At 33.7% G+C, this 14,739-nt stretch overlaps 2 protein-coding genes across 2 annotated transcripts; one reads left to right on the top strand and one right to left on the bottom strand.

Moving 5' to 3' along the window:
• Positions 1-367: 367 nt before the first annotated feature.
• LOC114190778 (ankyrin repeat-containing protein BDA1-like) lies at positions 368-2,118 on the bottom strand. Its single transcript, XM_028079812.1, has 2 exons — positions 1,451-2,118; positions 368-1,309 (listed from the first exon to the last, which is right to left on the bottom strand). The coding sequence occupies exons 1-2, from the start codon at positions 2,024-2,026 to the stop codon at positions 524-526; spliced, it is 1,362 nt and encodes a 453-aa protein (XP_027935613.1). The 5' UTR covers positions 2,027-2,118; the 3' UTR covers positions 368-523.
• Positions 2,119-5,686: 3,568 nt separating this feature from the next.
• Positions 5,687-7,869, top strand: LOC114189617 (cyclin-D3-1). The gene is made up of 4 exons (XM_028078235.1): positions 5,687-6,468; positions 6,574-6,775; positions 6,936-7,066; positions 7,217-7,869. Exons 1-4 carry the CDS (start codon positions 5,899-5,901, stop codon positions 7,502-7,504), a joined length of 1,191 nt encoding a protein of 396 aa, XP_027934036.1. The 5' UTR covers positions 5,687-5,898; the 3' UTR covers positions 7,505-7,869.
• The last annotated feature ends 6,870 nt before the right edge of the window (positions 7,870-14,739 follow it).

Genomic DNA, 14,739 nt, shown 5'->3' with positions numbered 1-14,739 from the left:
TGCAACTTAGAAAAAATGAGGTCAGAATACTTTTTACTAATATATATATATATATGTAAGGGTATTTTTGTAAATTAAAGTTTAGCGGATACGGGTATCCACGGGTACGGATACTATGATACCCGTACCCGCCCCGTTAACATGCGGGTATCAAAAATACCCGTAGCCGCGGGTAGCAGGTATCTATTTTTTAATATCCATTTCTTATTCGTTGCAGATTTTATCCGCAGGTACAGATTTTTTTGACATCCCTAAGCATGAGATTGGAAATGTGGCATCATTCACACACAAACTTTTTAACATTTTGTAATAAAATTAGACAACAAAAAGTAAAATTGAAATTTTGTAACTCAAGAAGGAAATTACAGAGACAAAGAAATCCATATTCTGGTAGTATTGGAGTCCTAATGAAGATTAGAGAATAACATTAGAACTTGAATTATGCAATCTAAGTCTTGGATATATGAAAGTAATCCAACTATAAAAGTGAAGCAAAAGGAGCATGGAAATGAGTAAGATTTGGTCAGTTTTGTAGTAGGAAACGCAGTCTCCTCAGCAGTTTCGGAAGAACAAACGGTGCGAACCAGCCGAACGATATAGCTAGCCATGCTAACATATAGTAAATATTGTCACCACTTACGAGGAAAAGCATGGATACAGTGTAGTTGAATGACATGAAAAATAGCAACAATTGCAGAGGATACTGCAGAGGGAAGCCGGATGTTAGCCACATGATCATATAGAAAGAGGTATAATATCCAACGCTGTTGCCCAGAATAAAAAACAAAAATGCTAGTTTTGATTTGGTAGACACGATAGATTTTCCAGCAGTGTTGCCATCCTTGTCTTCCTGCCACAATCCTCCAGGGGGACTAAGCACAGCTTGATAGGTTGCTGTCAACATAAGTGCAGCTATGGTTAGCAGTATATTACGCACATCATTTGTAGAATCCCTGTTAGGTTTGTATTCGAATAATTCCAGTTCTTCTTCTCCAAGCCAGTTGTACCCTGTTCTTGTAGGTAGGTTTGATGATTCTTCATTAGTGCAGTTCGTTGGAGGAACTTCATTTCCATGAACGATTTCAATTTCCAAAGGTGCTACTGCTTGCCCTATTCTACCACCTTCATTCTCAATGTCCTTTCCACTCTTAGCTCCTGCTTTCACAAGGCTTCTGTAAATTTCTAAATCACCGACTTCGCTTTGGAATAACGTAAGAACATCCAGAGGGGTCATTCCTCTCTCGTTCACCGGATTCACCACCATCACTTCTTTCGCAACATCATCCTCAACCAATAACAAATCAACTATCTGCAATCCAAATTCTACTAATTATATATGATCTAACATCATTCAAGATTAATTATGCTAATGACTTAGATGATGAATTTATTTCAGAAGTCGATGCTTTATGTAAATGATCTTAAATCTGTTGAAGAATGAATGAGATACCTGGTATTGCTTCCTTGACGCAGCGATATGCAAGACGGTATTTGCTTGGTTGTCTTTGTCATTCAACACTGCTCTTTCCATCTTCAATCCCTTGGCGTGTTCCACCACCAACTTAACTGCATCAAAGTGGTTGTTTTTTACAGCAATATGAAGCGGAGTTTCCCCTCTCACCGTTTTGCTTTGAACAGTGAGTGGAGCAGCGGAGAGCAACGCCTTCATAACATCGATTCTTCCTTTGACTGAGGCACAGTGGAGAGGAAGACTTCCCTCTCTCCCCTCAATGTCACACAGCTGATGGTCAACTTTCACAAGCTCAAGCACCACTTGAAGATGGCCATTGGCAGAGGCCAGGTGCATAGGACTAAACCCATCTTGGTTGAGTTCATACGCAAATTGGTTCTTAAGTTCCAACATCTTTTGGACGAAGGAAACGTGACCACACATTGATGCAATGTGCAGAGGAGTTTGAGCCCCATGCAAGGACACACCATCCAGCAACAACATCTCTTCTCTCATCAACCTTTCAAGTTCGTCAACGTTTCCTGTGGCTGCAGCCTCAGCCAATCTTCCATCCATCAGGAAAGAGAGTTTTTGTTTTGAAGATATAATATGGAAGAAGGAAGAGAAACAATATACCACAATTTACGACTGCAATAACTTAATTTCTACTGAAGTTTTATCACTTATTTATAAGAGATTTATGTAACCAACTTTTCCACCAAAACTCAAAAAACTTAAAGCAAGTTTTCCACTAGAGTTTTCCTGGAAGGAAACTTAACCAACTTGTCCACAAAACTTAAACAGGTTTTCCACAGAACAGGACAAACAAGTTTTCCGCAAAAGCTAATAAATAAGTTTACCAATTTTGACTCTGCCTTTTGTCTGTGATCTCGTGACTTCAAACTTGATCTTAGACTGTATTTGATCATAATATTTACTCTTTTTATAAATGAATACTTAAATTTATTTAATAAATATAATAATACATTATAAATCATATTTCCATATATTTTTAATAATTAAAATAATTTTTATATATTTAAAATCAATTTAAATACTTATAAATGAATAAATAACACGTGAATAAATAATACAATATTTATTAAATTTAAGTTTCCATTCCAAAAAATAGGAATTTAGAACTATTATATTATTAATTCATATATAATACATTATGAACTTCAAATTTATTATATAGTAAATAACATTCATTCTTAAATTATTCTAGGTGATATGAAAATTTTCATGTTATTTTTATGGACCAACAAATGTGTAGAGGAGTTTGAGCTCCAAGCAAGGACATACTATCCAGCAACAACATCTCTCATCAAATTTTCAAGTATTCTCGCATCCATTTCCTTGCAGAAGCTTTGCCAACACCACCAAACAATGTGTTTGCTTGCTTCAATCATAATAAAATTATCTTAACCTTCATAAAGAAAAATTATTTTGTAACAATTATTTTTTGACAAATTTGATAAAATTTTCATAAATAAAATTAAAATAAATTATTTTTTTATTTTTTAACTAAAATGACATAATAAAGTAGTATTTTTTTTATCTAAACAGATAATTTGACAAAATTTATTAAATTTGTTTTATTAAATTATCATTTTTCTTCTATAAAATAATAAAACTCCTTTTTCCTTGATACTTCTTAGGTACAAATGCTGACAAGTTCAAGGAAGGAGGGCAGTTAGAAATCTTTAATGCATACAAATTGTTATTTCTAAATTAAATTTCATTTTTGTGCATACAAATCTTTAATGATTAAAATATTCTTATATCATGATTCTTTTAAAATCTGAAACCTAATTTTATGTTTATAAATCTTTATTATAATTTTAGTTTTAGCTTACTTTCTACTAAAAGTTTATGTATATTATAGATTTGATTCATAGTTGTGAAGTTTGTGCAGAACAGAACAAATTGCTGAACGGCTAAACTGATTTTATTTAGTTTTTTTTTTTCTTAATTAAGATTATAGTATAGGAATGTGTTGTTTACATATATTAAATATGAAGAAAAAAACTTTATTAAATTTAAAATGATTTAAACATAAGAATTTAATTGCGTTGCCTTATTATAAAATTTTAATGTAATTAGAGGTGGTTTTGCATGACCAAAATTACAAGGCACATCTTTCTCATTATTTTTTTTTTCTGCACTCTCATAAAATCTATACCCAGTCTTTTGTGGTGAATATTGGGCTTATCGATATAATTTTTGTCCGTTTCCTGGGCTCCACCCAGTACGCTGTATGTAATAAGTTGGTAATTTGAGGAGAATGTATGTTGTTCTGGATAACGATAGATATTTTTAACACAAAATTGTACCATTGACAAATCAAATGTTCTAATAATTAAAAATCCGGTAAATTCTAATGGTAAATATTGAGGAAAAAATTAATTTCATCCCTCAATGTCTTTCTCTCTTTTTTTTATCTGATTTTTTTTTTGTAATTTTATATTTATTGTGCCTCGTCTTATCATTTGTTATCTCTTGTTTATAATAGAATAGTACAAAATATATTTATGATCTAATTTTCACTCTCTTTTACGTTGTAGATTTAATTAGACTAATAAATGACAACAATTTATCTCATGTTTATTATTTTTTTGAAGTCTCAATTGTCATTTTCCCTCTTTATCACAAACATAGATATAAACAGAGTTTAAACTATATAAATTTAAATCTAAATTAAAACTTGAAATTAGAAGAATTCACTTCTATTATAAATATTAATTATTAGTCATTGAATAATAATATTTTCAATAGTCACTATTGAAAAAAAAATTATGAAATATTTTTCTCTTATTAAATTACATTTTTTTATCTTAATGTTTTTAAAGAATAGTATATTATATGTCAAAACAATTAAAACTCATAAATATTTTGTTAATTAGATTTGTCAATTGTATTAAATTGATTTTTAAGAAAAATTTCAATTTTAGAAATATCTTTTATTTAAAAATAAAATATCCATTAGGTATTATTTAGATTTAGGAGAATATTACAAATATTTTATATTCTATTACATTGTGCCATGTATACACATAATATGTAAATAAAATAAATATAACAAGTTTTTTTTCACGTCATATATCTTATATTTCTCATATTTTCAAAATTCTACTAATCTTGACAATAGTATCAGAATTTATTTGGTGATCAACTTAGATAATTGTAACCACAATAATAATAACTCAATTACAACAATAAAGATATAAGTAAATATCATTGCACACTTTAAGAGAAATATATAATATAAAAGAGACTCGATTTTCAGAATAAGATTTCGTGAATAAAATTTTCAGAATGTATAGAATATTTTTCAGAATAAATTTTTTAGAATACTTTTTTACATTAAATGTGTTTTGAAAGAAAATCAAAATACATAAAAATATGTTTCGAAAGTTTTCCGAAACACATGAAATCAATTCTGAAAAAACGAGTTTTTTGTGTTTGCATTTTGTCTATTCTTTCTCTTCTTCTTCCTGTGCACCGATGATGATAAATTCGATGCTATGTTAAGTACATATATTTTTTTAGGATTTAAATTCACGAAACCACTATCTTGGATTTAAAGCACCTTACTTTCCCAATGGTGAAACACTACTTACAAGAAACCAGAGGTTTATGAAATTAGGCTGATAGATAGGTTTAGTAGAGTTAACTACTTATACAACCTTATAAATGCCAAGGGGACAATAACTTCTAAACTCTATCATACACCTAATTTACCAAAATGACTATTTCTCATTCTTTTTTGCCTTCAGTTTCTACTCATTTACAATATTTGATTGATTTGCATTATTCATTTAAACACTCACTACATTTGCCTAATTAATTAGAAAATTCTTAATTATCCTCCATAACTGAGTTGGTTGACTGACATAAAAGATTATATTGATATTATGTTAACTAAAATCATTGTTAACTAAGGAAGTATCTTGATAATAAGTGAAATCATTGTTAACTAAAAAAAAAACTAATTGATTAATAAGTGGATTAGTGTTGCATGAGGAAATTGAATGAGAGGGCAAATAAAAATGTGGAAAATTAAATTGGCAGTATAAGAAGTTGGTGTGATGGGTCCAGCTTGGGGTGTGTGCCGTTAGATTTATGTAATTCTGGCCGCCAACTAAACAAGAACACCGAAAGCATAATCATCTATTAATATTGCCATTTTTTTTTTAATAATAATAAATGTGTGTATAAAAGACAAGCCTGAAACCCACTAAGTTGAAGAAGAATCAATCTCTCCCTTTCACCTTTCTCCACACCCTACCACTTTTCTTCTTTCTCTGCTTTCATCTACTCTCACTTCTTCACTCACTGAGAAAAGAGAGAGTGAGAAATCCAAAAAGGGAGTCATGGGTGTGAGAATGAGTGTTTTCTTTTTATAATGAACAAAGGACTACACACCCTCTTCTTCACTGAAGAAGATGGCAATCCACAACCACAATCACCAACTACAACATAACGAGAATGTCTCATCTGTTCTTGATGCCCTTTACTGTGATGAAGCAAAGTGGGAAGAGGAAGAAGAAGATGAAGAGAGTGATGTCACAAACAGTGAGGCACGTGGAATGCACGACACTCTTTTCCCTCTGCTCTTGTTGGAGCAAGACTTCTTCTGGGAAGACCAGGAACTAAACACTCTCTTTTCCAAAGAGAAGCTTCAGCATCAACAAGTTTACGGCTATAACAATCTCAACACTGATGCTAATAATAACAATAATGATGCTTGTGACAGTACTAAGAATAATGTGCATTTGGACCCTTCTTTCTCTCAGCCTCGTCGTGAGGCGGTGGAATGGATGCTCAAAGTCAATGCTCACTATGGATTCTCTGCTCTCACTGCAACACTGGCCGTTACTTATCTGGATAGGTTCCTTCTAAGCTTCCATTTTCAAAGGGAGAAGCCTTGGATGATCCAGCTCGTGGCTGTCACTTGCATCTCTTTGGCTGCAAAAGTTGAAGAAACTCAAGTGCCTCTTCTCTTAGACCTTCAGGTAGCTTCATCACAAACCTTTGTTTCATCTGAGTGTTTTTTTTTTTTAATTGTTCGTCTTAGGTTGATGTCTCATGCGTGTTTGTTAATGATGTTATGTTTTCAGGTGCAGGACACAAAGTATGTGTTTGAGGCAAAGACTATTCAGAGAATGGAGCTGCTGGTGCTGTCCACCCTCAAATGGAAGATGCATCCCGTGACCCCACTTTCCTTTCTAGATCACATCATAAGAAGGCTTGGATTGAGAACTCATCTTCACTGGGAGTTTCTCAGGCGCTGCGAGCATCTCCTTCTGTCTGTGCTTTTGGGTAAGCATTTAAGAATAATGACTATAGTCCTCACTATTTCAGATACCATTATTGAGTTGACTTAAGACTCTTAACTTTTCCATCAGTACAAAGAATGAATGAAGATGTTATTGTGCTGATTTTCTCATCATTTTGTATCTCTGTGTTTTCTTATGTGTAGATTCGAGATTTGTTGGGTGCCTTCCTTCTGTTCTGGCCACTGCAACAATGCTGCATGTAATAGACCAGATTGAACACAGTGGTGGGATGGAATACAAAAATCAGCTTCTGAGTGTTCTCAAAATTAGCAAGGTTTGTCCAAGTGATAATATTTGTTTATGATTACGATTAAGAACACGATTTGCATGAACATGTTAGATTAAGAGTAAATAAAAGCCGACAGTGTCATTAATGCACATGATAAGCACGTTATTTGATACTAGTTACTGTGCATTTTAACAGGAGAAAGTAGATGAGTGTTATAATGCTATTCTCCAACGCTCAAATGCCAATATTTATGGTCATAACAACAACATTTACAAGCGCAAGTATGAGGAAATTCCAGACAGCCCAAGTGGCGTAATTGATGCTGCATTTGGTTCTGATGGTTCCAACGATTCGTGGGCAGTGGGGTCATCACTGTATTCATCACCAGAGCCTCTGTTCAAGAAGAGCAGAACCCAAGGACAACAAATGAAATTGTCACCACTTAATCGGGTCATTGTCGGAATTGTTGGCACCTCTCCTTGATACCCTTTTTCTCTCTTTCTTTCAAAACCAAAATAAAAAAAAAACGTCTTATATTTATTTACTGTGGTAATTAATCTTTCCATGCATATCTTGCTAAACTATAGTGCCTTCCCCTCTATGTGTATCTCTTCATTTCCAACAATGTCCCACAATTGTCTACATCACACGAAGAGGAAGGAGTGGTCTCTGAGGGAAGAAGAGGAGGACAAAGTTGGCAATGAAGGATGGTGACTATCATCAGCTCTCTATAATATATATTTCAAGCACTTTTTTTGTTCAATGGGTCTCATATAGACCATACCAAATTTGGACATATTTATATCATATTTTCTATAATAAATTGGGAACAATTTTGTTCATGTGTATATGCTCTTATTCGCTTCCCTGTGTGTGCTTGAATTTTGAATGGTTACATTACACGATAGAAAGATGATGGATAAGATTCAGAAAATGGTCCAAGCTGAGTTTTTTACCATATGTTCTGTTATCTCATTAAGTAGTTTGGTAAGAAAAAACCATTGAGACAGAACAAAATAAGAAGGGTTTTTTGGACAGATTAAGAAGAGGGTTTGTTTGCATGTGAAGGGAGAAGTAGTTTGTCGGCCAGTGGGGTTTTTGGTCATAGGGGAGGGTGCGGGCTTCTTCATTGGGGGATTCAGTCTTTTGACCTCGTAACAAGGGCCAAAGCCTTGGTCTTATAATATTCAACCACAACCTAACCCCTACTTACTCAAAACACTAAACTTCTTCTACTGCTGCTACTGTTCATTATTCATCAGGCCTAGCTATAGGGCTCTTGGTTTCATATGTCCCTACTTAATTATACATTTTGTTGCCTTTGCATGTCATTATTCCGTGGATTATTAGAGTAAGAGAGCATTAAATAAGCATTTCGTACCTTGGAACCTTTTAGTTGGAAACTTCAAAGGAGTGTTGTCACTGTGCAACAATATTTATTGCATTCTCTTCCTTCTGCACAATCTTAGAGGCATGTAAGGACGAACATGCTATCTTAATTTATTTTGGTTTACATGACTTATAGCCTCTGGTCAGCTCCTGTGCATCTCTGCCAATCCAGCGCAATATAATTTAGATTCTAGCGTTGCTTTACTTTACTCAATTAAATTCAAATTCTCTCAAACGTGATCACCACTTCAAAATGTCTTATTCTAACTCTAATTATAATATTACAACTTTTCACAGATTGCTTATTATGGTATCCAAGCTCTGCTTTCTCTTTTTTGTCGAATAATATACACAATTTGTAAGAATACAACTTGTGTCAATTTCATTCTGATGTGATCGATGTGAATAGATAGCATATCTTGATGATCTCAGCGATGTATAATTTGAAAGCAAAGTCTGCATGCATACATGTATATAAAGTTACAAAACTCACTTGAAATTAGTTTTTGCTGGTTTTAGCTAGCTGTTATTAGTTGTCACACTATCTGTTCAATTATCTGGTGTATTTGCACGGCAACTTATCATGCATTTTGCAGTCTTAGAATCGATTAATCATGTCGATTATAGCACTAATGAGACAAGCCAAGAACACAGCGAAGAATACGGGGAGACACTTTTGCAACTAATTCAACGTAGTGGGATACACAGGATTAACTTTTCAACACCTGTGCAAAACCTTGCTTTGTTAGTCGTTAGTTGGATTAGACTAACTATGATTAAGTGCACACACCCTTTTTACAGAAACAAGAAAGGTGGCATACCCCATGTGGATAACATTCCGTAGACCTTCCCTTTCTCTAAGTTGCGTGGAGATTTTTTTTTTCTTTTCTGTTTTTCTTCCTACCCCTTTTTCTTTTATGAATGCAAAGATTCATAATGATCATTCTAGTGGATTCACTATAGTGCATGCTTCACCTTTAGGTTGTTCTCTTTGCAATTGTTTATTTTTTTATTTTTGTCTTTGTTCTCGTGTGAAAACAAAAATAAAGTTCATTCTGCTTTTTTCACGTGTATAACACAAATTATTTCTATAAAGTTGTGTATGTAATAACGCTAGGTATGTGAAGATGATGGAATGGTTTAGTAGTATTTTAGAACAGTTTTTGTTGGAGTAGTTTAAAGGCATAGAGAGCCATATTTGTTTGTCTCCATGAGATGGAGTGTGAGTGGCAAACAAGAAAAGTAGTACATACATATACATATACATACAGATATAATGGTTTTGGTTTCTTGGTGGCTTTGACAAAACAACCCATTAATTGTAAATTATGATCCAATGCATAAAGGTGGTGGATTTTATTATGGGGGACAAAATCTGATTTTGTAGGAAGATTGTCTCTGGTTCTGTTAATATTTTTCTCAACTTTAAGTTTAGCAGTTTAAAGATAGTACTAGATGGTAGTGATGATGACTTCATGAGACAGAGGGAGAAAAATTGAAGAGGGGAAAATGTTTTTCCAAAAGGAAACAGCCTTAGTCCTAAGGAAGAACCAAAGGTTGTGAGATCAGTAAGGTGTGCCCCCACCCCAATAATTGTAGAATAATATGATAGCTTGGTGATTTTGAACTTTCTCTTTTGACCTAGTCTCATCTGTGTTTGTCATTGCTTAATAAATTCAAATGAATACAGATTTTGGCTAAAACTCCTCAGTGTAATTTTCCTCTGCTCTTTTCATGCTTACAGCTGTAAAGTCTAAAAGAACAACAAAAGAGGGCCATATATATGCTTGTGGACCCCACAAACATTTTTCTAGAGTACACAGAAACACACTGCTTAGGCTGCACAATAAAACATACTCTCTTCGATCTTTGATAAAATAGCCACTTCATAGCTACATACAGCCGTATCTACTTCTGGAAAGTTGAAGCTGCTCACTATTCTTTCTGTAAACCATCCCAGAATGCTACAAATTATTAAACTCCAACCTTTAATAATGGCAGCTGCTATTTGTTACAAGCAAAATCAAAATATCACAACAGCAATTAATGGCGATTCATTTTTAGTGCTACTACTTACTTTATCTTACAGTTTCACCATGTCCAATAAAAAATTCATTTTCAATGTCCAGAGATTTCTCCAACAGAGAAGTAATGCTCATGTAGGATTTATAGTTGATGGATTGCATTCTAACACATGCCATGCATGATACAACAAAATGATTACAGTTCTGCATCATCATGAATTACTGTATTTTAGGTTTTTCACTAAAAAAAATGATTTCAAAACTTGTTTTTTTCTTTTTCACCAAAGCATATGAAACAGGAAAGAGTTTGACTGTTCCACAGCAAAGACAATTAGGGTAGGGAGAAGTAATTCACTCCATAATAAGGTAATATGTCACATCATTGAGCTATTAGTTTGTCTGTTATGTGCTAAATCAACCAAAAGAATTAAGTCAACATTTTAAAGAAGTATATTCCTCAAAGATTTGAAGTTTTGAAATTCATGTGTTTACCTGCCTCTCAATGGAAATCTTCACCAATCTTTTTGTTGACGGTGTAATTTCCTGCACACCATTCTGAAAGTTATTGCAATCGCCTTATAAAATAATAAACAATTCATCACAAGTTTCCAGGTTTCAGCATCAGGGTAAGGATGAGAAAGAAAATAAATTAACAAAATATTTATTATGAATTATATTGTTATTTAATTCTATAAAATAAAACATTTTTATATTAAATTATAACTATATTTCTTATGAATTCAAGTTAATAAAATAAATATATTATAATTTTCAAAATGCACGGGTAAAAATATCAGTATGAGAACAAAAGTTAAGTTCCTATTACCAAAATATGAGTTTTGGATATCTGTGTTTGTTAAATATTTAGATGAATACTTCATAGTGATTATTTTTTACTAGAGTAAGATTTGCACAAATTAACTTATAATTCTAAAAACAAATTTGACACAAAATGATAAGGACAAAATTTACACAGTACACTGTAAGTTGTCCTTTCCATTTAACTATAGTATTCAAGGAACAGCCTAATTGGTCATTTACCCTAAAAATGAAGTTTTTATGGTAAGATTTCGGCTGTTAGTTAATAGAGAGAGGTCAAAGATGGATCTGAAAGCAGAAAAGAATTGTGATTCCTTGAGTTTGTTTGACACCGTAATGTTTTCAACTGGGTGTAAAGTTGGTGATGGCACGGAGAAATTAACATTCTAAACAACGAAGGTGTTGATGTTTGCTTCTGAAACTCTGAAGGAACTATCCAAGATTCATATGGTCCCAAATACCAATGGATTCGAAGCAGGTGATGCATCACTGTTGTGAATGGCCCCAATGGATCAGAAATGTAGCCCCCAAACCTCTGTCAACTAGCATTTCCACACCTAATGCGTGAACCAAATTATTATCACAACGTTCCTTTTTTAATTGTTACAGTTAATGTTTGCTACCAGCAATCGGCATCCAATGTGCTAGGAAACGATCCTATACTAACTGGCCACCATCTTCTCAGGCAGAGACAAAAATGCCAACACAAGAAACATAATTAGATTTGGCCATGTTATCCTGAACTTGTACGAGTAAAATTCATTATGCCACACGTATATAAATTTGTACAAACCTTATGTACATCGCTATTTCTTATATTAAAATGAACACCATAGTCAGAACATTGTGGTCCAAACTCCAAACAATTTAGATTAAGCTTTCTTAGCATTGGAAATGTATTAAGAGGGGAAAATCTTTGGATTTTCTGCAGTTCTGAAAGCTACAACCTTTCTGATGAGTTTCTTCTCTTTTTTTATTTTCTCTGTTTTATTTGGATGGCATTCTTGCAATGTTATAAATTTGCATCCAGGATTGGTGGTCTGAGGAAGAGCAACAATGTGATTGATGGTGGCAGTCCCTTCAGGAAATAGATAAACATGCGTTGATGAGCTGGAATAGGGTAATAAATAAGAGATTTTACTGAGTCGGAAATATTAAATGAACTGAGAACAAGTTCTTTTATGAGTGTTTGGTTTCATTACCTACTTACAGTCACCAAGTCCAGAAGATCAATAAATTGAGGAAAGGGTTTGAGGTTACTGGTTTAGAAGCTCATAGCAGGAAGTCGAAAATAATCTTCTTGGCGCCTTAAGGGGGTACCCCACCAAATTGATGCAATGTCTTATATGGAAAAGAAAACGTTTATAAAGGAGAAGTAGACAAGTAGCATTGAATGCCAAAACAAAAAGGCTGAAACAGTGGTGCGTTTAGGTGGTCCAATTCAAAGAAACAAGGTTAAATCTCTTTCCCTCTCTTCTAACAAGGCAAGATTTATTGTTAAGCAAGGAGGATATGGATCCCTTCAAGGGTTCCTTTACAAGGTCAGAAGAAAAGGACAAGAGAAGTTTTTGATGTTTTAGGGGCCAGCTATGAACCCCAGCATGGCTTGTGTCCCAAATCTGTGAAACTTGGCTGCCATTCTGCAAGCATGTCTGCCTCATCAGACAAAGATTTGGGTATCTTGTGACAGACAGGAGTGACCCTAGCACTATCACAAGTTAAGTTTTCAAAGCTTTAAACACTATCTAACAGTGAACATATGCTAGGTGACAAGTGAATGCTGATAAATGATGAATACCCTAAATATGGCCTTATCTGGGGTAATCATCACCTTAAGTCTTTGTTCCTGGTACAAAACACTGTGGGTATAAAGCGACAAGTAGAGGACGCCAACAAATACACAAAACAAAGCATGCAGCATGTGTTGTGTACGTAGATAGTGAAAAGTCAAAATCCTACCGTAGTAATTGTCACGCAGCAAACTATCTCCAACAGAGAACGTTGTTTCTATTCTTTTATTTTTTTCTTACACATGAGAAAAAATATATGCAACAGCACCTTCGACAGATCAAACAATTAGTCTTGTTTTGTATGTCTAAATTGTAATGCATCTCATTTTTTTGGAAATCTAATCATTGATTAAGTACAACGTGTTTGCTTGATCTAGGAAAACACCCCCTCGGAGAACACAAAACTCTTCTGTGTCTGCGCATAGTAAAAGTTTTCTTATCGTGTGTTTGAACATTAGACAATCACATCATGTTAGTGTATGATTTGTCTTTCCTTTTTTACAATGGAAAAACTCTAGATGCAAACCAAACAGTAAAAAAACTGGTATAACGTAGAAACTTAACAAGACAGGTATTTTTGATCCGTGTAAAATTCAAAACCAGATATTTGTATGATGAGAAGAGAATAGGAGAATGTGGATGAGTTAAGATATGGTCCAGTGAGTTATGAGGCATTTGCTTGGGGGTTGTCACTTCATATACTACTATGGCCTGCAGGTCGTGTTACTCGACCCACATGGCTCAATGCATCACAGAAAGATAGAACCCGTGACTCTTTTCATGGTACATTTTTAGCTGTTGTGCATCATCTATGTCACCAGAAATCACAAATCCCAGCTGTGAAACAATTGGGTGAAAATTGGAGAACTCAAAATTTTATATTTGTGTTCTATTTTTTCTTCCATCTTGGCATATCTCAAGATTTCAAGGGAATGATGACACAAAAAGTGACTGCACCAACTTAGGGACGGACAAGCTATTTCAGAATAGTAGGTAGAGTAGTCCTGAATCGCTGCCAGAAGCGAATTACGTATTTAGAATGATCATTTTTTCAATTTGACTAGTGCTTTGTTACAACTTAGAATTCCATCTGTTTTTTCTTGTCCTTTCTATCTATTAATTTTTACATCCTTGGTCAAAATACATTTCTGTTCCAACATTCCATAATAATTTTAGAAGAATCTCCAACAAATTCATAGCAGACCAGAGTTGCAGCACTAAATTCAACTCTAAATATGAGCCTTCACACTGTCCACAAGCTCTCTAGTTCATGCACCACAACACTATTGGCTTTTAATAAACTTAAATGTATTAGCAGTTGTGGATAACTAGTGGTAAGAAACTAGCCGTTAACGTACTAGTCATTTATAGCTGTTGGAAATACAACGGACGAAAATTGTAAGTCTATAGATTGTATTGTTGATGGCATGAATAAACATAAAGAAAAGTGAATAAGTTTGTTTCATCCAATAGCCTCTTTCTCCTAGCAAACACAACCCAAGGAAATTCATTCCAAAACACTTACATGGGATTGGTTGTGTTAGAAATTTCATTCATATTTCAATAATTTACAACAGAACAAATGGACTACTAAATCATCCATAACAGTACACCACATAAAACTTCAAAAAAGAAAAAAACTGTACAAATCTCTGGAAAAAAAAAATCATATTCTTTTGATGTCAAAACGTGCAAG

This window comes from Vigna unguiculata, chromosome 7, assembly GCF_004118075.2.
Source record: "Vigna unguiculata cultivar IT97K-499-35 chromosome 7, ASM411807v1, whole genome shotgun sequence".
Classification (NCBI taxonomy): domain Eukaryota; kingdom Viridiplantae; phylum Streptophyta; class Magnoliopsida; order Fabales; family Fabaceae; genus Vigna; species Vigna unguiculata.
Note: the sequence above shows the minus strand (reverse complement) of the source record. Positions and strands in the feature narration are given on the sequence as shown.